This window comes from Lepidochelys olivacea, assembly GCF_965140295.1.
Source record: "Lepidochelys olivacea isolate rLepOli2 genome assembly, chromosome: 24".
NCBI classification, from domain to species: Eukaryota; Metazoa; Chordata; order Testudines; family Cheloniidae; genus Lepidochelys; species Lepidochelys olivacea.
In genome coordinates this window covers 6,414,280-6,439,323 of record NC_140434.1, presented here as the reverse complement: position 1 = coordinate 6,439,323, position 25,044 = coordinate 6,414,280, and the positions used below count along the sequence as shown (strand labels likewise).

Here is a 25,044-nt window from a genome sequence, read left to right as displayed (position 1 = left end):
AATTTCACAGAGCTCTTTTTCAGGTGTGAGTATGGTAACCAGAGTATCAAAGCTAAATATAAATTGGGACTTTTTTTTTTTTTTTTGAAGTGATCTCCTTCATGTGTGAATCCCCTTATGCTTTATCTATCCCAACTTGTATTTAGCTTGGACACTCTGGTTACCTTCCCCAGATATGAAGAAGAGCTCTGTGATGCTTGAAAGCTTGTCCTTTCCACCAGCAGAAGTTGGTCAAAAAGCACCCTTCCCTACCTTGTCTGTCTCAATCCCTACAAATGTATGTCTGTGGACAGGGCCCTTTACTCTGCCTTTTTCCTTAAGGGCTTGTCTACGCTACCGCACGGGGTCAATCTAAGATACATAACTTCAGCTACGTGAATAGCATAGCTGAAGTCGATGTACTTACCGTGGTGTCTTCACTGAGGTAAATCGACAGCTGACGCTCTCCTGTCGACTCCGCTTGCGTTTCTCATTCTGGTGGAGTACCGGAGTTGATGGGAGAGTGCTTAGCGGTCGATATACTAGACGCGATAAATAGACCCCCGCTGGATCGATAGCTGCCCGCCGATCCGGCGGGTAGTGTAGACAAGGCCTAAGTCTGACATAGCTAGAGTTTCATCTTCAGGGCATGCGTGCAAGGCCTGATTTAAAGGTGCCGAGTTCCTGCAGCTTCTATTTGAAGCCCAAAACAAGCCCCTAGGCTCTCGCATATTTGGGTTTTTATTCAGGGGAATTACTGTGTGAGTTAATATTAGTTTAGCTGACTTCACAGTTTATTCACTTGTTTTAAATATAAATGAAGTTTGACCAACAGCCGCATCTCATAAATAAATCTGGTGAAAACTTTGTTTGGGCAGCAGTTTCACTGTATCTGTCTCCATCTAGAATAATGAAGTTGTTCAATGCTGAGTCCACTTAAAAAAATAAAATACACTAGCTCTAGCTATTGATTTTGCTTTTAGGAAACAGAACATCACTATAAATCTGTGAATACTTAAGAATCCTCACAACTGGCACCACATGGGATCCTTCCATATAAACTTAATGTCGTCTTTGTGAAAATAGGGGAAAAAACATTTGGTGAATTGTTTGGCTAATATAGAAATTCAGAAGTTGTAGTAATAGTTGAGTATTCACAGATGTGTATTGCTTCTAGAACTCAGAAGTTCGAGCAATGTAACAGTAGAAATTGTTGGGTTTGTATGTTTGCGAGTGAGGCAGATTTTGACTTGTGATTGCAAATTAAATTTTGATTTAATGGGTCAGTAAATTCCTGATGCTGATGCTTTTAAATAAAAGCTTGGCTCAAAAAAGTGATCATTTACCAAGCAGGTTGCTGTGCAGTCAGTCACTAAACATTATCAATTTATATCTCTCTCAGAAGAAGTTTAAACCCTCCAGAAACATATTTGCCTTGGGAAATTAGATATTGTGACACTTGTTTTGATTTGGCTTATAATAGATCATGGACAATCAGCAATTTAAGTATTCTTGTAGAGAATGTACTGCATATGTTGGCTTTCTTTTAAAGCAGTAAATGAACAATGTATTAAGATTCTGGGTAGGTTAATAAATCCTCAGTATTGCAGGTTCAACACACATCATAACCCACTTGGTGGTATCTGTTTTTTCTATATCTAAAATGACAATTGTTTCTAAAAGGTCAGTTTATTGCATGCTGAAAGATTTACATGGTTTAATTTTATATTGATAAATCTTATCTGGGATCCTTTCAGATTGGTGGATAGTATTAAAATTAAGAGGACTGACATTAAAGATGCTGTCAATCCCACTGAAGTTGCTGTTGAGCGACATTGTCTCTCATTCAGTTAGTAGCACATCTGATTCTTCTATAAAATGTCCCAGCTAACTAGTGTGGCTGGCAACTCTCATGCTTTCATACTTTGGTTTTGTCTCCTCTGGGGAGAAATCTTTTCCTCTCCCTGACATGAATGATCAGAACCTTAAATTCCAAATAAATTGTCAATTTTTAAAAGAACTGAATTTGACCATGTATGACTATTTGATCCTTGTGTTGCCCTACAGTAATGTGAATATCGAATGGAAAGCTCTGTGCTATTAGCTTTATTGGAGAGCAAATGGGGCTTACATTGTAATAAATTTCTGAAATACAGTAGAAGAGGCTTACAAAACAATATTAAGTATGACCTCAATCAGCTGACAAATTGGTCTGCATAGAAAGTGCTTGTTGAATGTGAAAGAAATCTGAAGATCAATGCAACTTTACAGACAAAATAGGCATCTTTCAAAGTGTGAAATTAACGTAAATACTAAACTGTTAGAGGCTTTCCCCTGTTCCATCTTCTACTCCTAAGCATATACAATGCATACTATTGAATTTCAGGCTTGACGTCTGTTTCCATCACATGGTCGTCTTGGTTTATTTCCAGGTTAGAGTCAGTGTTTTGATAACAAGTTGATAACTTGCATTTAAGGCATTCCTCAGGGGCGCATGTTCCAAAAATGGTTTAACTCTCTTTCTCTAATGCTGAGTTTTCGTTATACTTTCCAAACTAGGTAAAAACTGGGATGTGAATGCAGCACTAAGTGACTTTGAACAGCTGAGGCAAGTGCATGCTGGGAACCTGCCGCATTCCTTCAACGAAGGGCGCAACTTTAAATCCTTGGAAAAAGAAGCTGCTCGACCGGTGCGGCCACCGCTCCAGCGGCAAGATGACATTGTTCAAGGTAAAGCAACGTTTCTAGATGACTTTCAGCTGGATCATATTCACACTGTCATGTGTCAAAGGAGAATGAAATCCTTTCTAAAACACAGTTGGACATATTCTTTCCCCTGCTTTGGCAATATAGGGGATGGAATCTAGCTAGGGGAAAACTCACCTGAGGCAGACGCGCATTGTAGGGCCACTAGAAGTGATCCTAAGTTACTCCTTAGAAGCCTCAGCACAGGGTGCTTGCTGGGGAGTGCTGCACCCCTGGATTCAGGGCTGCACTGGTGTCTGTAAGCAGCCGAGGGTGAGATACTGAAAGTCAGAGCATTTGAGCAACCAGGGGCCATTCCAGCTTGTGTCTGAGGCTGTTTCAGTACCTGTAGCAGCCCAGAATTCACAGGTTGCAAAAGGTGGTGGCAAAGCCATATTTGCACCCCACTTCCATTGGCTATGCCTTTGTGGAAGTGAAATGTGGAAACTGGGCCTAGTCAGTCTTCAAGTGGTTATTTGATAACAAGCTGAGTGCCGAATCCAGAGCAGAGCATTGTTGCCTCTTCCTTTTAATCTTCAAGCTGGAACCACTAGTCCAGGCTGCTGTTAACTGATAGGCTCTGTACAGTCCTGGCAGTTTGAAGGGTCTGAGAATCACTTCATTGCAGTTTCTTTGCACTTTCGTTGCACTTTCCATCTGAAGATCTCAAAGCACTTTCATGAATAAAGCCTTAATTCCTGGTGGATGAAGGCTTTAACTTCAGTGTTGGATGTGGAAATTGAGACAGAGAAATGAAATGACTTGTCCAGGGTCACATGCTGAGGTAGGGGCAGAGATGGGAGCAGAACTAAGGACAGAGTCAAGAGACCTGTGGTTTACAAGTAGGTTATGGTCCTTCTCCACAACCCAGTTTTGCTTTCCTTCCTTCCCTTTTGGAATTAGAAGTACTTGTCAGTTCTATATGCTAGGGCAATTCAGATGCTTGCCACAAAACTAAAATACTAGTTGAAGACTATGTAAAATGTTTTTACTTCGAGGGAAAGTGGGCCAGGAAATATGCATAGGCCTTATCTTCACATCTTAATGTTTCTTCTCTTCTTCCTTCAGAGAAACGTCTGTCTCGGGGCATTTCCCATGCTAGCTCCACCATTGTCTCTTTGGCCCGCTCCCACGTCTCCAGCAATGGTAGCAGTGAACATCTGCTGGAGATGCCCATTTGCACTTTCCAGTTACCCGATCTCACCGTGTACACAGAGGACTTTCGCAGTTTCATTGAGCGAGATCTCATTGAGCAGTCTATGCTGGTAGCATTGGAACAGGCTGGTAAGTGTTTCCCTGATATTTTTTTTTTTTTTTTGTTCTTGACACTAATTTGGTGCAGCGGTAGCAATTTTGTGCCAATGCCAACTGGAATGCTCTGGTTTACAAGCTTCTGGCTGTAAAGAACGGAACATGCACTCCGTATCTACAAAGGATAAAGTTGTTTGATCCTCTCTCTAGCATGAAAACAAACCATAGAGTTGAGAGAGAAGTCTATAGAACAGGCTTAAAGCTACTTCGTTTTTATGCGTAGGCACTGTATGTACGTGATCTGTTCGTGTTGTTTCTAAATATTACTGTGATGGGGCTCCTGCTGGTCGTCTTGGGGATTAGCTCCAAAGGTATGCCCGTTCTCAGTGGTGTCTCACCTGCCGTCATGTCTGCTACTGGACCCACGTCACTCCAAAGACCGCAGCATCCTCTTCATGACACAGCCCTCTGGCCATGCCACAATCTGTGCTCCGCCCTTCCTGGGGGGCCAGTACTGCAGTCCAGCTGTCCAGCCACCCCATGGGGGGGGGAACATGGACCCATCCACTACTCCAGGTCCTGGCCCAGGGACCCTCTAGGTGTCAGCCACTTTGTGTTCCCTCCAACCTCACAGTACATTTCCCTGGGCCATTTTCCTGTGGCCCCAGCACCTTTTCACCCTTACCTCGGCCTTGGCGTGCCAGTCTTAGCAGCCAGCCAGGAGCTCTCTCTAGGTTCCCCGGTCCTTGCTCTGCTCTGTCCAGGGTGCCGGTTCCTCTTTTAGGAGCCTGATTTTCCCTCCTTGAGCTCCAGGCAGTTACTGATTCTGCTCTGCCCTGCCCTGCAGCTCTTCTTATATGGCCCTGATTGGCTGCTCTGCACAGCCTTGCCTCCTATTGGCTGCTTTTTGCACAGCCTCCCTAGGGCTCATTAAACCCTTACAGGCCAGTGTGGGGTGGATGCCCCATCACAGTTACATAGCAGTACTCCCTACTTCTCCCTCACCTAAGATTTCATTTCTGCTGTGTACTATTTCTTCAGTTATTGATGTGAGAAAGGCGGGAGAGGTTTTTACCCAATATATACAATAGCAGATGACAACAGATGACCGTCAATACATTTTGAAATGCACGATTTGAAAAAAGATGCATGGTAACTACCTTAGTGCAGCAACCTGAAAATGCACATGAAACTGATGCATAAGTAGTGCAAGAAGAGCTGCTTTCTAGAGGGTGGAAGCATGAAATGTATAAACCAGCATGTATTGTATTATTTATTTATTTTGTATTATTGAAGCACCTAGGAGCCTTAGTTGTGGACCAGGACCCCATTGTGCTAGGTGCTCTACATATACAGAACAAAGACAGTCCATGCCCTCAGGAGCTCATAATCTAAGATAACGAGAGACAACAGGTGCATACAAATAGACCGAGTATAAGGAAACAATGAGACAGTATTGGTCAGCATGATGGACGTTGATCTCCACATTCCTGCAGCCAGAAAATTTATGTTGAATATAATCACCACAGGCAGTGTAGACATGTTTTATGTGTGCGCACAGGGCAGAGTCTATATCTCACAGTGGTGGATGCTTAATTCAGATATTGTACGGCTTTAATAAAAGCATTTGGATTGGGGTGTCGTAAACCTTGATTAAAGTAGGAGAGGGGACTCGTGAAGTCTGTTTTAGGAGCTGCTTACAACCTGGGTGAATCAAGCTAATAAACTTGAGATTTCTTCAAAATCCTCCTCTCTTTAAAAGGAGTCCTGGTCTGAGCAGAAGACTTGAAGATAAGGTCTTCCAAATTCTAATCTGGTTCCAACACCCACTTCCTGTGTGAATTTTTTTTTTTTTAAATCTCTGCACTCAATCTCATCATTTTTTGCCTGCACCACCAATACACATGTCTAAATAAGACTTTTTCCTCAGTAGGTAACATAAATTTTAGGGTAAGTCAAATTTTAGACCTAATCTGCTTGAGTGTCTCTGTAATAAATATTCTGTGGTTTTGGAAATTGACACTTTATAGGAGTGATATTGTTACTTGTGGCTTTGCCATTTAGCAGTAGTGAAGCCATCTTTTCTAATGTGAATAAATTTCATGTATCCTAGCCTGGGGTCATATCTAGGTGGATCTGAGAGATGCATTTTTTAATATGGAAAGTGTGTTGACACACAAATGATTGAAGAGGATTTTATTTCAAGATGTAACTGGGTAACTCAAATATATTTTATTCAAATGATTTTACAGGTCTTTTATACCCTAGAGCACATGTTGCATATCTAATGGTGAGACCAATGACCTGAGAGTGAGAACTCATGGATTCTTTCCTGAATTACTATGGTTATAGGTAGTAGAAAGATTCCCATTGACTTCAATAGAGCTGGAGCAGATCCTTGACTGTAATAGGACAATACCTATCAGATTGGAGGGGTGATGGATTGAATTAATAGATGTCTAGAAAGTGCTTTGAAGGTGAAATGCAACTACATTCTGTATTTATTTTATTTAAATACTGTAGGTATTTCTTTTAATATAGAAATATCCTGTATAGTAAACAAAATGTTAAATGTTCCAAGCTTAGTTCAGAGCAACATTTGAGTTTCATTCTCAGATTTTAAATTAATTCCTTTATTATGAGGTTTTAGTGGGCAGTATCCTTAGTGGATGACATAAGCTTAAGGTCTAATTCTCAGTTACATAAAGGACCCTTTGCTCTACTGGTTGTGTAAAAGGGCAGTGTAATTTACACCACTTTAAAGCTTCGTTACGCTGCCAGAGTAGTGAAAACAGGCCTTATTGTAACTGAGGGCTTGTCTAGATTTAAAACAATGCAGCACGGTAATGAAGACACTACCAATGCTAACGGGAGGGGTTCTCCCAGTGGTGTAGGTCAGTGATCCCCAAACTTTGGAGGGTCATGCACCCCAACCCTGTCCTCTCCTTTCCACTTCACCAGGGGCGGGAGCAGCACCATGGCTCTGGCAGGGGAGGGGATGCAGACAGGATAAGGGGGTTGCAGCTGAGGGTAGGTCTGGGGCCGGGAATGGAGCCGCAGCCAGGGGCTGAGGCTGGGGGTCGGAGCGGGGCCGGGAATGGAGCCACAGCCAGGCTGTGGTGGGACCCAGCAGTTGGGCCCTGGCCAGGTGCAGAACCCCAGCAAGGCTGGGGATGGGGCCAGGCACAGGGACAGGAATTGAGGCTGGTGGCGGGGCTGGGTGGTGCTCCCTCCCTGAGCCCATGGGGGCTGGCCTGGGCCCGTTGTGTCCCCCTGTATTTTCCTCCATGCCCCCCCCACAGGGGTGCACCCCACAGTTTGGGGACCTCTGGTGTAGGTAATCCACCTCTCCGAGAGGCAAAAGCTAGGTCAACAGGAGAACTTGCCCATCGACAGCACTGTCTACCCTAGGGGAGTAAGGTTGGTTTAACTGCGTTGTTCAGGGCGTGTGGATTTTCACACCCATGAGCGATGTAGTTATACTGACCTAATTTCCTAATGTAGACCAGGCCTGAGATCAGGCCCTTTAATATTCTTCCTACTGAGCATCCTGAAGTGCTTCATAATGCTAATGTACTGAGTCTTAGTACACACCTCGGAGGTAAGGAAGTATTTTCCTTCCTTTGCAGCTGGAGGTGAAGTTACTTGCTCAAGGTCGCATAGAAAACTGGAAAAGCAGGGAATAAGCTCCAGATCTTCTGTCTTCCAGACTTGTGCCTTAATCACATGACCATCAGTCCTCCCTAGAGATCAGTTGAGCAATGCTGAGTAGCTTTTTTAAAAAGCCCCACCGCATATTGGCAAGAGGAGAACTGCTTTCTTCTATTTATAAGTTACGGTAATACAGCTGTGAATTGCCATCTGTAGGCAGACTATTAGAAATTGCTGTATGATTTTTAGAACTAAGCATGTCCTGTCATTGAATGCAATTTACCCTACTGATGAAGTCAGTGAGTGAATGGCAAACCAGATGCTGTATGCTCAGAATAGAAACCTCCCATTTGTTAACGGGTGATAAGAGAAATCAATACAAGACTTCCACTGGCCTTAATAAAGGTCACTTTCTATCAGGATGTTACCTTTTGCTTAGGTTTAATATACAAAAAATGCATACATGTTTCTCCAAGCCATCCCCCAAAGCACTACGTATCATGCATTTTCGGCTTTCAGAGGTTCTGCAAATATTCTGGCTAGTATGTTGTTGACTAAACTGGCTGTTACTGGAGGTAGGTTCACAGTTAAGTCAGATTCATTGCTAGTTCAATACTGTTCCAAAGGGTTTCTAATGGCTCTCTGGGGATTGGATCACTCAAGGAATTTGTAATATATAATAGCCTCTCCAGGTTTTTGCTGATCAGGTGCCCACGCTGCAAACCCCACCCCTCCATCCCCGACCGCCTTTTGTGCTAATTGGACCCTCTGTTGGCATTCTCAGTGGAGAGGCCAATGATTGAATGAGCCCTGACATGGAATTAACCCTATAGAGATGGTTCCTCCAGGGTTAAGCCACATTGGTCAAGTTGCGGGTGAAGTTTGTACTACACCATTGCCGCTACTCTACATTTTCTATAGATACAGGACTTGTGTCTCTGGGGCTGTCACTCAGCACCTTATATGAGCCTTAAATTCACATAACTTTCTGAAAGGCAGAAAAAGCCCTGTGCTCAAGGAGAGAGCTAATTGTAAATGCATCAGTACATTGGAATAGGCTCTCATCATAGCTGTCAACTTTCAAAGGTAAAAATGTTCAGACTGTCAAATCCGTTTTGTGTGGGCTTTCTTAGTTTTCATTAGGAGAATCAGTGGGTGAGTTAACTAATCTATTTAATATATAATCAAGAACTATGAAAAAGCAGAAGCTATGATTAATATTTAAAAGAACTCAGCTCAGTATAGACACCAGTTCTCTTAATTGCACTTTCCAAGCTGTCCCCTTTATTCATTTCTTTGCTCTCTTAACCTACTTTGCATTTTGATTCCACCCAACACACCCAGTGCTCAGTGATTTAGTAGGAGGAAAACCTGTGCTCAACAGTACATGAGCGGTGTGGTGGTGGGTGTTTGATGTTAAATCGATACGCGAAAGGACAAGTAACTCGTGGTGTTACTGTGTGCTCTAGTTACAGAGGAAGGATGGTCTTGTGGCTAAGGAAGTGGGACTGGAGTGCTGCATTCAGTTTCTGGCGCCGCTACAGATTCTGTGGACCATGAGCGCTCCCTTGATTTCTCTGTGGCTCAGAGAAATTGGGAGTGGCAATGTCTGTCTTTCCGCCCCACCCTTTCTTTATCTTAGGGGTGGGCCAACTTTGTGGCCCGAGGGCCACATCCGGGTATGGAAATTATATGGTGGGCCATGAATACTCAAAAAATTGGGGGTTGGGGTACGGGAGGGGATGCAGGCTCCGCCTGGGGGTGTGGGTGCTTGGAGAGTTGGGGGTGCAGGAGGGTGCTCCAGGCTAGGATTGAGGGGTTTGGAGGGCAGGAGGGGGATCAGGATCAGGATTGGGGCATGGGAGGGGGGTAGGCTCTAGGCAGTGCTTACCTCAAGCAGCTCCCAGAAGCAGCGGCATGTCCCCCCTCTGGCTCCTATGCAGAGGCACAGTCAAGCAGCTCTGCACGCTGCCCTATCCACAGGCGCCACCCCTGCAGCTCCCATTGGCAGCGCTTGGGGCAGGGGCAGTATGTGGAGCCCCCTGGCTGCCCCTACGCATAGGAGCCAGAGGGGGGCATGCTGCTGCTTCCAGAAGCCGCACGGATCAGGACAAGCCCCAGACCCCCACTCCCCGGTGGGAGCTTGAGGGCTGGATTAAAGCGTCTGGAGGGCCAGATGCGGCCCCTGGGCCGTAGTTTGCCCATTCCTGCTTTACCTGGTCTATTTAGTTTTGGGATAGGGACTCTTACAATGTGTATATATCACACTTAGGACAAGAGGGCCCTGATCTCAGCTGGAGCCTGTAAGTGCTACTGTAATACAGTAAGACCATAAGAATGGGTCAGACCAATGGTCCATCTAGCCCACAATCCTGTCTTCTGGCAGTCGCCAGGGCTAGATGCTTCAGAGGTAATGAACAGAACAGGACAATCATTGATGATCTTTTGTCATCCCATTTCAGCTTCTGGCTGTCAAAAGTTTAGGGACACCTAGAGCATGGGGGCGGACAGGGGTGGGGGCCAGGCTGTTTGGGGAGGCACAGCCTTCCCTACCCGCCCTCCATACAGTTTCGCAACCCCGCTGTGGCCCTTGGGTCAAAAAGTTTGCCCACCCCTGCTCTAAAGCCACTAGCTACTGCAATTCTGGTGACAGGTGGTTTGAGTGATGGCACTTTTTAGGTTCCTGTGGTTACTCTCTCCCTGCACTTAAGTCTGCCACAGTGTTCAACTACCTATTACCTGAAATCCATCTCTAGACCATGGTAAGGCAGGGTAATAGCTCTGAGGCTGGAAAAGAAGAGCAAACTGGGATTTTCACTGGAAGTACAAAATAAACTATTCCTGGGTTATTGTTAGCTGTACTTCTCTGTGCTCATATTCATTTGACTTGCTACCCAAAGCCACTTGTAGTGTAATTGTATCTCTGAAGCTAAGGTTTCAGAGAGAACTGGCCTGCTTTTGGGTTAGCGCTGTGCACAAAGCTTCTTAAGATAGACTTCTCGAATTGTGTGGATATCTTGTTTTCAAGTCTTTTAGCAGGTATCTTGGCCTTTTCATCACCTTGGAAAAGGCATAACATTTCCAAAACCTGTTTCTGAATGTTTTAAGGGAATGGAGTTGAGGTGCCCGCTTTTGCATAACTTGGTGCATGTGGGAAAAAGTACAAATTGCTACTCATACGTCCCTTTGGAGGTACATTGCAGCCTGTAATCAAGACATGCTAATAGAAAATGCCTCTCTAAAATGTGTCCTCTGACTTTAAACTGATGTTGCAGTGCGAGAGGCCACGTCTACACTATGGGCACTACAGAAGCAGAACTATGGCGCTGAAACTATGCTTGCTGTAATGCTGTAGTGTAGACCCTTACTACAGCAACAGAAGGGGTTTTACTGTCACTGTAGGTAATCCACCTCCCCGAGCAGCAGTAGCTAGGTCAATGGAAGCATTCTTTCATCTACACTGGAGGCTAGGTCTGCATAGGTATGGCTCTCAAGGGTGTGCAGTTTTTCATACCTCTGAGCAGTGTAGCTATGTTGATCTACATTTTATATGTAGCCCAGGCCTGAGACTGCACAATCTATTCAGACACTAACCAGAGTTACAGTTAAAATCCAGGAAAGTTAACTTCCTTGTACACATTAAAGTTTAGTGGCTGAAAGGAGAACAAATTCCCAGGAAAACATGTGAAGTGGACAAAAGGCTTAAGAGTCACTACAGTGGTGTTAAATTTTGTTTAGCTTTTGTCAGAAGCTGTTTTGTTTCTCAATTTACTCTTCTGGCACCATTCCACCTGGCGAAGGGTTGTGACTTTGCTGTGCCAGAAGCTATATTGACTGAAAATAGCCTGTTTTTCTGAGTGGAGCCATTGTCTTGAGAGGTTGTGTACTAAACCATTTTCATCTAGCGTGGACTCCTTTTCTAGTCCCAGGAAAAGAAATTTCTGGCATCAGATTGCAGTTTGCACTCCATTTTGTGCTTTCTCTGTTTATCCCTTTGTGGTGTTAAAACTTCCTTAATGTAGTTCTTCTGCATCTGTTGGTGAGACTGCAAAGAGAAATCACAAGAAATGTAAAAAGAAAAGGAGTACTTGTGGCACCTTAGACTAACAAATTTATTTGAGCATAAGCTTTCGTGAGCTACAGCTCACTTAATTGGATGCATGCAAGAAATGTGTTCCTAACTTTTAAGTGCTGTCTGTGTCTAATATCTAGCAGAGATTCTTCACTGACTCTATAGACTAGAAAGCTAAATTGTAATGCTGGGAAGAGACCCAGTTTTTCTAAAGACGGGTTCACATGCTGATTCAACTTATTTGGAGTATGAATAGAGGCATGCTAGCCTATTGCCTGCAGATTGACATTCAGTTGGTCTATTGTGGAGAAGTTAACAGTGGTCATTGGGAGCTGGGGAACACGTTTAGAGGACATGGTTTAAAGCTGAATCCTGCTTAAAGGTGGCTTGGAACATTTCTGTAGGTTTGTCTCTGCTGGATACTACTGTAAACTAATTTTGTTTTCTTCATAGAATCAAAGATTCAACTTCTTCCAGTTACGCTACACATGACCACAATTCTTAATATTAATTTTTCAAAGTCAGTTTGGTTTTCAGATGATCCGAGAGGCCATATCTTGATTTGCAGTGATTCAAATGCTTTATACTACCTGAGAGCTTGGATTCCCAGTTTTTAAACTGTCAAAAGCACTAATCTGACAGTTTGTATATTGATTGCTAAAATCACTTTCAAAGCTGCTTAGTTGGTGTGATATGTGAATTTTCCCAAGCACTGTTCCTCAACTGGTGAGCAGACAAAAAGAACATTGTACAGTATATGTCTGCATGCTTAAGATATGAATGATGAAACCACCAGGAGAAACTAAAAATAGCATTTTGCAGTTGAAGATCGGCAGAAAAATCGCTAAAGGCTAAAGCGCAGGACTGGGAGCCAGGCCTTCCGGATTCTGTTTCCAGCTCTGCCCCTTAGTTCATGTGACCTCGAATAAGTCACTTCACCCTCTCTGCCTATGTCCTCAGCTGTAAAATGGGGCCGATCTAGTAATCTACCTCAAATGGGTGTTGTGTGATTTTAATGTATTGTATTAAAGCTTGTAAAGAACCTTGACATCTGATGAAAGACACTGTAGGTGTTTTGAGTATCTTGCAGAATGGATTTGCTTGGCGTGCATGTTAGTAGACTGTAGTTGGTTGTGCATTCACCTTCCAGAAAAGATGATAAACCCCACCATCCCTGTACTCTCTCCTATTATCCCCTGTCAGTGTAGCCTAATGTACTTATCGCTTACAGCAACTCTTATTCCTTCCTTTTTACATCTTTCATATGTTTACAGATGGTAAGGCTTGGCTTTCCAGAGTGGCCAGGGACGTTTGTCTCTGATACTGGAGACTCCAATTGCTATTTTTGTTTAAAGTGCTATAGGGATCTTTAACTTCCACAAGGGCCCTCATCAGACCCAGCCAGAGAGAATACTAATGTCTAATTCAAAAGCCGACACAGCCGGCAATATGGGCCACCTCGATCTATTTAGGCATAACTTGAGTTCCACATCCTTCTGGCTCAGATGGATTGTTATCAACTGAGCCATAGTAGCGCTTTGCCTTATTTGTTCAGCTACTACAGTAAGTGTGTTTACTTGTTACTTTGAGTTCCTTCCTTATTTTTTTCTTCGGAGAGATTTGTTCTCTGCTGAAAAACAAATTGGGGGGGAGGGTCATCTGTCAGAAAATGCAATGAAATATGTTTGTTCCCCTCTCCCTTCCCCACTGGCAAGTAGATACATAACTGCTTATTCCTGTTTGCCGGGTGCTCGGAGACAGGCCAAGATACAATCCGTTCCACCTTTCGCCTTTGAACAGGCAAAGACAACGATTGCTCTTCCTGTGTCAAGTATGAGCTTACAGTGGGGGACTCTGCAATATTTCCACAGGTCGCCTGAACTGGTGGGCTAATGTTGATCCCAGCTGCCAAAGGCTACTTCCTTTGGCGACGACAGGCGACGGGAACTGCCTGCTTCATGCTGCCTCCCTCGGTAAGACCTCAAAAAAATTCATGGTGAAATGAATAACAGTTGTGACTGATCAGTTTTTGACACTTGAGTATCAACAGATCCAGAGAAGTTTTGCAGGCACAACTTCTAACCACTCACTTGATTTTTACCTCCTCCCTTAATAGCATAGTATGTTATAAAGGAAATAAAGGGAGGGTCATTAAGGAAGGGAAATAAAACTTGTTACATTTTAGAGAGGGAGATGATCTAAGTACAGGAGTTAGTCAGGAACTTGACTTATAATCCTAGATTTGTAGCTTTTGGCACATCCCTTCACCTCTCTGTGCTTCCATTTTCCATCTGCTTCACAGAAAGGTGACAAGAACTAAAGTTTGAAAGGCCCTATGTAAGTGTGTGTGTTATTCCCTTCTTGAAAACCTACATAGTCCAGAATAACCTAGGATGGGGCAGTGAATTCTGGTTTGTGCATCTGTCTGCCTTTTTCTGAACCCATCCCTAAAAGAGCTTTATTCTTTCCTCAACAGTGTTAGCTTGCATCAGCCTGAAAGGACTAAGCCTGTCTTTCACTTTTAATGGTGCCCCCTCCCCCCGCTTCAGGTGAAGGATTTGTATCCTCAGAGTAATGAGGTAGATATGCAGCTGTGGGGAAGTTTCCATGAAAGAGATGCAGCTGAACTGGTGTTTCCATGAAAGACTGAACTAAGAGCAGAAGGGAGTAAAAAGTTCATATAGTGCCCACATCCCTACTTGAGAAGGATTATTTCTGGGTTGGGTTTTTTTTAAGTGAAGCATGTAGCATTTCCCCACTTTGTCCTAGTCCCATTATTTTAAAACCTCTGGTTCCCCCACCCCAATGTCTCTATTTTTAGACATGGATTTCTAGACGAAATGTGTGAAGGGTAGATATGTTCTCCAACTATGAAAGTGTTTTTTTGGTAGTAAATGAATATCCTTAACACTGTTTAGAACAGGGGTGGGCAAACTGTGGCTCGGGTGCCACATCCAGCCCTCCAGACATTTTAATCTGGCCCTGGAGCTCCAGCTGGGGAGCAGGGTTGGGGGTTTGGCCAGCTCCGTGCGGCTCCCAGAAGCAGTGGCATGTTCCCCCCCCCCCCCCAGCTCCTACATGTAGGAGCAGCCAAGGGACTCCACATGCTGCCCCTTCCCCAAGCACCTCCCCCCCGCAGCTCCCATTGGCCAGGAACTCCAGCCAATGGGAGCTGCAGAGGCGGCACCTGCGGACAGGGCAGTGCTCAGAGCTACCTGGCCATGCCTCCACATAGGACCTGGACAGGGGACATGCCGCTGTTTCTGGGAGCTGCTTGAGATAAACAGGACCCTCTTCTGCTTTAGGATAGCTTATCCTCGGGTTTTTAATCCATTTTATTCAGAGAGAAAAGGGTAGTCTAGTGGTATGGGGACCTAGGCTGGACCTTTGGAGATCCAAGTTCAAGTCCTCTGCCCCAGACTTCCTGTGTGGCCCTGGGCAGCTCATGTAGTCTCACAGTGCCTCAGTTGCCCATCTGCAAGGTGAAGCTAATATCAAGAATGCTGTGAGGATAAAGACATTAAAGATTGTGAGGTGCTCGGATTCTCCTGTGATGGTGGCCAGATAAACACCTAAGATATCAGAAGCTTGAAAATGATATTTGTCTCTACCCTTCCCTTTGGCAAAGCTTACTCATATCTGCAAAGGGAATTTAAAGTAGCAGAGCCACCCGTTCTTTCCCCTCACACATTTAGTATAGGGATGCTGCCTCCTGGTCTGGGACCATTTTAGAAGCCCAACTTTTAGTCCCCAGTGATCTAATCTTCTCAGTGTTGGTATAATATTCTGAGGTTAAGTCAACAGAAGTTAAGTATTTCCTACATGGGACTGGTGCCGTTCATAAGTAGTGAAGCCAGCCTGCCTCATGCAAATGTTATCCTGGCCCCCTGATTGATTTCAAGTAATTTATGGACACGATACTTTACTACCATTGATGGGTTTTTTGGAATTTTAAATTAAAAGTGTCAACTTTATCTCGAACTTCCACATTTCTTTGCTACAGAAAAATGCTATTCAGCTGTTGTCTTGTGGATAAGCTAGGGGCTTGGGGTCAGGATTCCTGGGTTCCATTCCTAACTTTGTCACTAACTCTCAATGTCCTTAGGCAAGTCACTTTATCTGCCTGCCTTGGTTTCCCCATCTGTAACATGGGGATACAGTAGAACCTCAGTGTTACGAACACCAGAGTTACGAACTGACTGGTCAACCACACACCTCCTTTGGAGCCAGAAATACGCAATCAGGCAGCAGCAGACACCCCAAAAAACAAAACAAAAAAAGAAAAAAAGCAAGTACAGTACTATGTTAAATGTAAATCACTAAAACGAAAATTTGAAAAAATATTTGACAAGGTAAGGAAACTGTTTCTGTGCTAGTTTCATTTAAGTTAAGATAGTTAAAAGCAGCATTTTTCTTCTGCATAGTAAAGTTTCAGAGCTGTATTCAGCCAACGTTCAGTTGCGAACTTTTGAAAGAACCACCGTAATGTTTTGTTCAGCGTTACGAACAACCTCCAGTCCCGAGGTGTTCATAACTCTCAGGTTCTACGCACTTCCCTACTTCACAGGGCTGTGGTAAGGCTTTAGTGTGACACATCTTCAGAAGGCGGAGGCTGGAGAAAGGCCAGCGGCTATTAATGCTTTTCTTTTTCTCCCCCGCTCCCTTCCCTCCACGTAGGTATGTGGGGTTTCCACGATCGAGATCTCATGCTGCGCAAATCACTTTACACCTTAATGGATAAAGGTGTGGAAAGGGAAGCGCTCCAGCGGAGGTGGCGGTGGCAGCAAACACAGCAGAACAAGGAGGTAGGAGGCGAAGGAACGAAGACTGAGCTCTTAGTTGTGACTCGAGGAGGCATGTCCAGGCATAATTCTAGTTGGCTCTGGGACCTGCTTCCTCTTCTGGTAAAAGCTGAGCTTTTTAAAAAATGTTAACGTAAATTTGGGGCAAACCCATAATGTACAATGAATTGGCTCACTCCGAAGGGAAGTAGCCATCCATTTGAAGTACAGTTGTGAAACTTTTGAAGAAATTATTTTCCTATGGTAAGGATGTTCTGTTGACGTGTAGCTGTGTTTGCAATATTGATGTGTTAGGCTCCCAAGTGAGAGCCAGTGTAAATGGGATAATACAACGTGACCGAAAGCTCATACTTTCCCGTATTGTTACATTATGATTTTGCTGCAGCCATTCCTACTGTGCCTACATTAGGGATTGCATCCTGTCACTACCAACAAAACAGTTCTTTCAGAGAAAAGAAATGCATCATACCCTGTGTAGGCTTCTCTTGTGATAAGATCGGAGAGACACTTCTCAGTCTGAGCGCTGTGTGGACTTTACCACCAAAAAAGGAAATTCACACTCACCACATTAAAAGACCATTACAGTTGTGACACTAGCCCCAGAAAGCAAGGACATATGTTTGTCAGGATGGAAAGTTACCAGATGTCTTTGAGTAGCTAGATAGAATACCATTGCGTGTAGGGTCTAAAGAACACAGTAAGTTTTCCTTAGGGCTGTTTGATCTTTCTTAAAAACATAATTCATAAATAAGAGACTTTAGATTAATATTTCCCAGTTTAGAAAGAGAGAACCATCCTTGTTAAAACTGAATATTTAAAAAACCAAATTGACTTTTCATCATTAATGTTAAAAGCGCAGATTTCAGCACCTCATCAGTCTGTGGCATCTGAGTGCTGTCTCCAGCTGTAGCCTGCAAATAAAGCACAATTATCCTGTGCTTTAATGACCTTTAGTGTTATGAAAGGCAGGCTTGTGCTAGTCCCTTTGTTTGGAAAATCTGTCTGATTGTTCACCTGGTGACTGACTGGCATTCCAGAGTTCAGGTGATCTCTGCCACCAGTTCTTCTGTTCATGAGTAAAAGCCCTGGTTGAATTGGGGAAGCATGTTATCCAACAAGCACAAACATTCTTTGGGTGTAGAGTAAGACACTAAAATAGCGTTGGTATCTCTGAGTGGAATGACTTCATTTCAGTGGAAGTGGAGTGTCCAGTTTGAAATATTAAAGGTGCAGTTGAACTGTTGACTTGTAAGTTGGGGTTTGGATTGAAAAAGATTAGTGGTGCAAGCTCCCCCCTCCTCCTCAAAATAAGCTCACTGTAATGAGATGTACGTTGTAGATGCTCAGTTCAACTGAAATACTTAATGTTGATGATTAAATTATATCATCATTAAACTTCTGAGTTAACACCTCCCTGAGACCAGCAGGGGCAGACACTGCTGCACTGGTTACTCTTGGTTCACATTTTGAATGATTTCATAAGTCTAGTGATTTAATTTTCTAAAACTGAAGCTCAGATTCTGGAGCACAAGATGGCAGAGAGGTATGAGTACACCAGGCTCCCATGCAGTCCCGCATTCCAGTCCTGGGAAATTGGATTTCTGAAATCTGATTTAGTAAATTTGGCATAATGTCTTGTGTAGTCTAACTTCAAAATCAGTCTGACTTTTTTTTGTTTTTGTTCTTTTAGGGCATTGTGATGGTTTCTGGTTCTTTTTACCTTAAATTGTCACTCTTTTTGTGGGCATGTTGGGCGTTAACATAGCAACCTACCAGCTTCAGCCAAGAGAGCAGGTTGAAGATTCCTTATTCCCAAAATATAATTTACTGAATGATATGATTCTGAAGACCACAGCTAATGAAAACATAGTAAAGGTGGCACCTGTGTAATGCCACTCGCCAATAATCTTTTTGGATTATCAGCTTTTCAGGGCAAGGATTGCGCTTTCATATGTGGTTTTTTTTGGTAGTGCTCAGCCCACTAGGGCACCAATCTATTCTGAAAGACCCCTGGGTACCGCTGTAATATAGATATTTCAGAATCGTGCAGTACATCATGTGAGACCAATCTGTGCTCATAACTGAAATGAAATGAATAAATGAAAGCACTAAAGTAGTGTGTGCAGACTAAAATGAAAGTGGGATTGAAAATGTAAACTCAGTTTGATTGGAACACCTCGAAGAATCACTAACAGCTGAAAATCTGCCCTTATGTGGGATCTTTCTGGACACTTTGCTGCTGGCTTGTTCGGTAGGAAGGGAAGATAAACTTCTTTCTAAAGCAAAACCTGGATGTCTGCTAATCCAGTTATAATTTCCTGCTACTGTCTCTCAATAGGTTATGCAATCTGTAACGCTTAGAATCAAGATGACTTCAGTGTAATATTGGGATATTTAAGTTGTAGTCCAATTCTCCAGCTTTAAATATTTGTTCATATTTCCAGTGCATCAGAAATGTATTTATCTTTCACATGAGTGGTAGATTCTGAATCTAACCCTATTATTGTGTGTTCTGGTTACTTGGTAGATGTCCAGATCATATCACTGTATGCTCTTTTGCATGAAATATATTGGCAGCTTTTGCAAAATTCTGTAGAGGAAATTGATGCTGGGGCAAATTAAAGCAGCTTGCTTCAGCGAATTGGTAAACCCTTATTCTGTGTGGGTTTTTTGTGTTTTGTTTAGTCTGGCCTTGTTTACACAGAAGAGGAGTGGCAAAAGGAATGGAATGAGCTAATCAAGCTTGCATCCAGTGAGCCCCGCATGCATTATGGTACAAACGGTGGCACCTGTGGAGGGTAGGTAGAAGACACCTGTGTAAAGATGCCAGATGCCACAGGGGTTTGGCGGCCCAGTCAGATAATTCAGTAGTCCTTTTTTTATTTTTTTCCCCCCTTCTTTCTTTCCCCCTGAGATGCCCTCAGTTCAAAAACCAAAATAGTTTAGTGGTCTCGTAAAACTCACTGGACGTCATTGGTGCGTGACTTGCAGTAATTGCTTGTGGGGAGCTCAGGACTGGGACCAGAAGGTGCTGTAGGCGCAGCCCTACTTAAACGGTGAACTTTTGGGGCAAGGCGTCATCTCTTTATGTTGTGTATACGGAGGGCCGATCACAATGATCCATGACGGGGAACCTCTTCATTGCTACTGCCAGCAGTACCTCTCTGTGTACTCTGGTTCTAGCCAGTGTTTTGTCTCATTAAAACGTACTCACAAATACTAGCGAGGGGCTTGTCTGTACAAACATTTAGGTTGCAGCAAGCTGGAGTATGAATCCACGGTGCGTTAATGCACATCAGCAGGGTCTCCACAGACAGCCTGCGGCAGGCTAGTGCAGGTAGATTCGCGCCCCAGCTTGCCGTGAACGAGTTGTTTATGTAGGTGAGCCCTAAACCTTAAATATTAACCCTCACTCATGAGTAAGGCCCAGATGAATTAGTTGATGCCCTCTAGTGTTTGCAATTCTCATTTATCGTCTAACCTCTCAGCCAGATGACAGAGGCTAAAGTAAAAATAGCCACACACCAAGTTTAACAAAGAGGAAAAAAATTTAATCTTCTATGTATTTGTGTTCCTAAGATTAATGTCTCTACAAAGGCTACCATGAAATCCTTGTTATGTTCTGATGTTGGAGCACACTTTCTCTTCGCATTGGACAACATTTAAGGATGAGTGTCTCTACTTTAGCGGGATCTTGTTGGCTCACAACTCGTGTTTGTCTAACCTTGTCCCAGCTTTCTTCTGCAGTAGAACACTGGTGCTTCAGAAGAGCACTGCAGCACCGGCTGAGGTTGATGCTCCATGTGGCAGGGAAGTTCATCAACACTACAGCCCCCTAACTGGTTTAGGGATTGGCTGCCTCCATTTCCCATCTGAAAAATAGGAATAATAGCCACCTTTTGAGATCCTTAGGGTGAAAGACCTTTAAAAGTGCAACATCTTAGTATTTTTGGAGATGACTCATTGTCACGTTGTTTGGATTGGGATCCATACGGGCCCAAAATTCAAATCTGTTTAGTCCCTGCTTGCACCTGTTTCTGATCTGATATTAATATGAGCTGTGCGGATGCTTTATATAAACTTTGTTCAGAGTCTGTTTGTAAAGCAAGTAATTTAAAGGTGCAAGAGGTGAAGGGCTGATCACATTTCTCCATTATTTCCAAAGTGTTGACAGCTCTGAAGAGCCAGTGTACGAGAGCCTGGAGGAGTTCCACGTCTTTGTTCTTGCCCATGTGCTGAAGAGGCCTATTGTAGTAGTGGCAGACACTATGCTGCGAGACTCTGGAGGAGAAGGTAAGTCCCACAGGTCTGCAGTCCCCTTCGCTCCACTGCCAGGCTGCTTTTATTTATTCAAATGTATGTGGTGCAGTTTAGTGGAATGCTTCCTTCCGCCCTTCACTCGGTTCCACAGGGGCTTTTTTTGCCTCTAAATTGACAGGGAGAAAAGATGCATTGCACTGGCTCTGGTTTATGCAGAGCAGCTGCACTGAACCAGCTTGGTTCCGATGGAAGCTCTAAGGCATACCACTGAACACCTTATAATATGAGGTCTCGAAGGCATTGAGACAGCATGTACGTGATGTTTTTTTCCAAATTTGCCCCCATGTACTCATGTGCAGAAGGGAAATTCCACTCCCCATGAACATAATTTTCCACTAGCAGACTTTTTCATTTCCTGTCAGAAAAGATGAATCAATTACTGATCTTGTGTGTGTAAGTTTTGGGTATTTGTGGAGAAGAAAAGAAGGGTGTGTAGATAGATTTAATTCCGCAACTGTGCACCTCTGATTGTTTTTTATCCTTTCTAATGTGGTGGTATCTGTTACCTCTTCCCCAATAAAATAATTTAGATAGGACAGACCTAAGGTAAAACAAGCTGGCTCAGGCTGTCAGAGGTTTCAATACAAATGGTTCTTAATAACCTATTCTGAAAAATAACGCACTATACATTCTTTTCAGCATTTGCTCCTATACCGTTCGGAGGCATCTATCTGCCCCTGGAGGTTCCAGCCAACAAATGTCATCGCTCTCCTTTGGTACTGGCGTATGATCAAGCCCATTTTTCTGCACTAGTATCCATGGAGCAGAAGGAACCCATAAAAGATCAAGGTACCTTATAGGGCTTCTGATTTTTGGTTTTCACCAATTAATGCCCCCAATACAAAAAAAGTCTTTTTTAATCCAGTAGACACAAGAAAAACTCCGGAAATGGTTGGGTGTGTCAAAAGGCTTGTCTTCATGGAACAGTCATGTGGACTATGGGGTGGGGGTGATTTCTAAAGAGCACTACTGTATTGCGTGTTAATTGGTCCATGTAGACCCTGCTGGTGCGCGTTAAAGGTTCCCTCGTGTGTTTTTAGTGGGGTACTGTTTGAAGCAGTACTATGTTAAAGCACACTAAGGAATGCTGCAAACAGATTACTCAGTACAGTATATACAAAGAGAGCCCTGGGGAAAAAATAATTTTTAGACATCTACATATAGAACTCAAAAATTGCTTAAAACACACCCCCACCATCCCCAAATTAAATTATAAACCCTGAAAAACAGAATCTCTATTTATAGAACAAGACTGGTGACTTTAAGTTATGAGCAATAAGGCTGCCAGTCTAAGAGACGCTGCAGGTCCCAGACTGTGGGCATGTTTTGGCATTACACAAGCCACCCTCAAAATTGACACCCTCCTCAGTAGTGTAAGTCAAAGGCTGAGCCAGAGAGACTGTGAATCACTCTGACTGCTAAGGGTGACGCTCCCAGGATAGGGTTTCGACAACTGGAGCGCTTAGTGATATGAAGGAAGCTTAATTTGCCCATGCTGTACCTACTCTGTAGATAAACATTTGGCTTCACCCTCCAGAGCTTTTCACTAACACTCTATTCACTTTCCAAAGAAAATGATGCCCTGTAGAAATAGTAAACTGTGATTTGCCATTTCCGCTCCCCATTACCTCTGTCCACTTCCACCTTGTTGCCCAGGCCCTACACAAGCTGTGTTATTCCTCTTTCCATTGCAGCAGTGATCCCTCTGACTGACTCTGAACACAAACTGCTTCCCGTGCACTTTGCTGTGGATCCTGGGAAAGAATGGGAGTGGGACAGAGATGACACTGATAATGTCAAACTAGCAAGGTGAGTTCTCAGCTGGAAGTTAAACTCCCTGATTCCAGCTGCTCTGTCGCTTAGTATCCCCTAGCTAATAACTTAAATTTTAATTATTAGCATCTTGTTTCAAACTTGTGCTTGGTGTGTGAAAATCATCAATAGAGATGTAGTAGCCCTTTTTTTCAAATGCTGTCAATTATTGTAAGGCCGTAGGACTGTATGGGCAGAAGTATTTAAGATCAAAGTACTTAAGGTAGGTGCAGGTTTATGTATGTACTATATTATATGGAACAAGTAACCTCTCTAAAGTTATCAGTCTAGAGCAGGTAGAAAACTTTTTAGCAGTGTATTTTCAAGGGCCAGTTGCTTTTTGACCAAATAGACATTTTTGTGAAAAAATGGCTTTTGATTAAATCAGTCATATTTTTGTGGAGGAAAACGCTTATTTCCCAACCAGCTGTATTTAGATTTTTTTCTGTGATACCTGCTTCAGGAATAAGTGCACATCCATGTACAAATGACTGGCCTTTTAACATTATTACAAAAATAATCCTGTATGCCAAATTAATACAGAGAAATATTTTTGAATTTGGCCACATTTCACATGCAGTCATTTAATTTTACATAATTACAGTACAAAACCGTTTCTGCTACTAAATCTTATTGAGGCCCTTGGAAGCTTACAGAAAACTCAATGGCACTAGTTAACTTTCTACAGCTCAGTCTTTTGTCTATTCTTGCACAGGGTTAAATAAGCCTTATTTTATTCAGTTCCAGAACTTCAAATGGGTTTATTTTTAAAGGGCCCTCTACTGGACAAAATTAACTAACCTTTGCTCTTTAAGACCCTTTAAGTGTGGTCAAGTGTCTTACATGTTACAGTCTCATAAACTTCAGCCAGTTAAAAGATAGAGCTCTCCTGAATAATTGAAGGCATGATGTATTTGTTCTTTGACTTTGCATGTGCATGTTTGCTGTAACCTAATCCCTGCTTCCTCAGGATCTCTTAGGTGGTTTGTTAATTTCATAGGAATTTATCTCCTGGTATGCCAAAGAACAGCATAACTCCCCTTTCTGTGTAGGCAGGAACAGAGCCATGATATGTCTGCGTGCTACTAAGGTTGAGTTAGGATGCTGGATGATGCTCTGTTTTCTCTTGTATTGCTGCTACCTCTTAAAGGGACACTGACAAGATAGAAATCCATATGCAGCAAATGTATGTGACCACTTCATTTTTTCAGCTTCAGTTAACTGAGATCATTGTGGCCAATATTCAACTATTTTCTTTTATGAAAAGAATATGTAGAATTTGTTTATGTAAAATCAGAAAAATGTAAATGATTTCTAAAGATACATTTATCTTTAAAGAGATGAGAAAATTGCTGCCTTGTTTCGTTGATAAAACTGCTGATAAAAGTAAAGTTTTTAGTGTGTGGTCAGTTTTCCTTTCTGGTTCTCATGCACTTGTTTCGTCCAAGTTTCCGGACCTGCAGAAGAATCTGAATTTAAAAACTTAAGTGAAATAACTTTTACAACACTAGTGTGAACAGAAGTGTTTTTCAGAAATTCCTTTTACACAAATCCTGAATATGGGGCTTAAATGAAGCTGATTTGTCCCATTAACTTTTTACATAAATGCTAGTCGTATAAGGAGGAAATCCATATAAAAAAGTCCAGGTATCACTCCAAGGTATCTTTTGATCCAGTTATTACATTATAAAAATTAGCAAGCAATTTTTAATAGAAGAAAAAGGCAATTAAAGTGTAATTAAATCTCCATGTATGGAAAATAGAACCGCAGTTACTAAAAAGATCCTGGATCTACCGGTACTTTGTTTCATATCATTTTTTTTTTTTTTTTAGTGTGACATTATCATTGGAAGCAAAACTACATTTGCTGCACAGTTACATGAATGTTAAGTGGATCACCTTGCCGTGTGAAATGCAGGTAAAGAAACAGGAAATATTTTATTCCTTTGAACACAGTGATCCTTCCTTCCCACAGAGGACTAGACGGGGGGTGGACTTTTGCTTTCATTCTTGTACATTTCTTTAACCTGCCATTAGAAGGCCTGGATGTCATTGATTTGATCAGAAAGAGCAGAGAAATGCCATTCAGATGTACCTCTTAGATTCTGTGCACACTTTAGTAACAGTTTACATTAAATGTTAAAGCTCAAAATACACAGAGCCGCCAGTTCAACTTACTGCACTACACCACCTGGGATGTTCTGTACGCTGCGGGGTCTGGACACTTGCTTTACAGCCACCAGAAAGTGAATCAAGATATTAAGATGATCAGCTATAACTTCAGGGCCTTAAACCTTAAGGGGTCATATGTAGGGTTCTGAATACTTCAGCATGCTCCCGAAATCCCTATGCTGTCATATCGCCAAGTCATGGTAGCTGCATTAACAGTGAAAACATGGCTTAGACTCTTCC

At 42.9% G+C, this 25,044-nt stretch overlaps 1 protein-coding gene across 4 annotated transcripts in view; it reads left to right on the top strand.

Annotated features, from left to right (window-relative positions):
• Positions 1-25,044, top strand: part of OTUD7B (OTU deubiquitinase 7B) — a 69,783-nt gene that overhangs the window by 37,899 nt on the left and 6,840 nt on the right. For 3 of the 4 annotated variants that reach the window (XM_084613527.1, XM_084613524.1, XM_084613525.1), the window contains 9 exons: positions 2,539-2,709; positions 3,793-4,008; positions 13,570-13,671; positions 16,376-16,503; positions 19,186-19,298; positions 20,666-20,793; positions 21,460-21,609; positions 22,515-22,629; positions 24,466-24,550. In XM_084613527.1, the coding sequence (XP_084469653.1) occupies positions 2,539-2,709; positions 3,793-4,008; positions 13,570-13,671; positions 16,376-16,503; positions 19,186-19,298; positions 20,666-20,793; positions 21,460-21,609; positions 22,515-22,629; positions 24,466-24,550 (1,208 nt within the window). The remainder of the gene's footprint in view (positions 1-2,538; positions 2,710-3,792; positions 4,009-13,569; positions 13,672-16,375; positions 16,504-19,185; positions 19,299-20,665; positions 20,794-21,459; positions 21,610-22,514; positions 22,630-24,465; positions 24,551-25,044) is intronic. The other variant, XM_084613526.1, reaches the window with a different exon arrangement.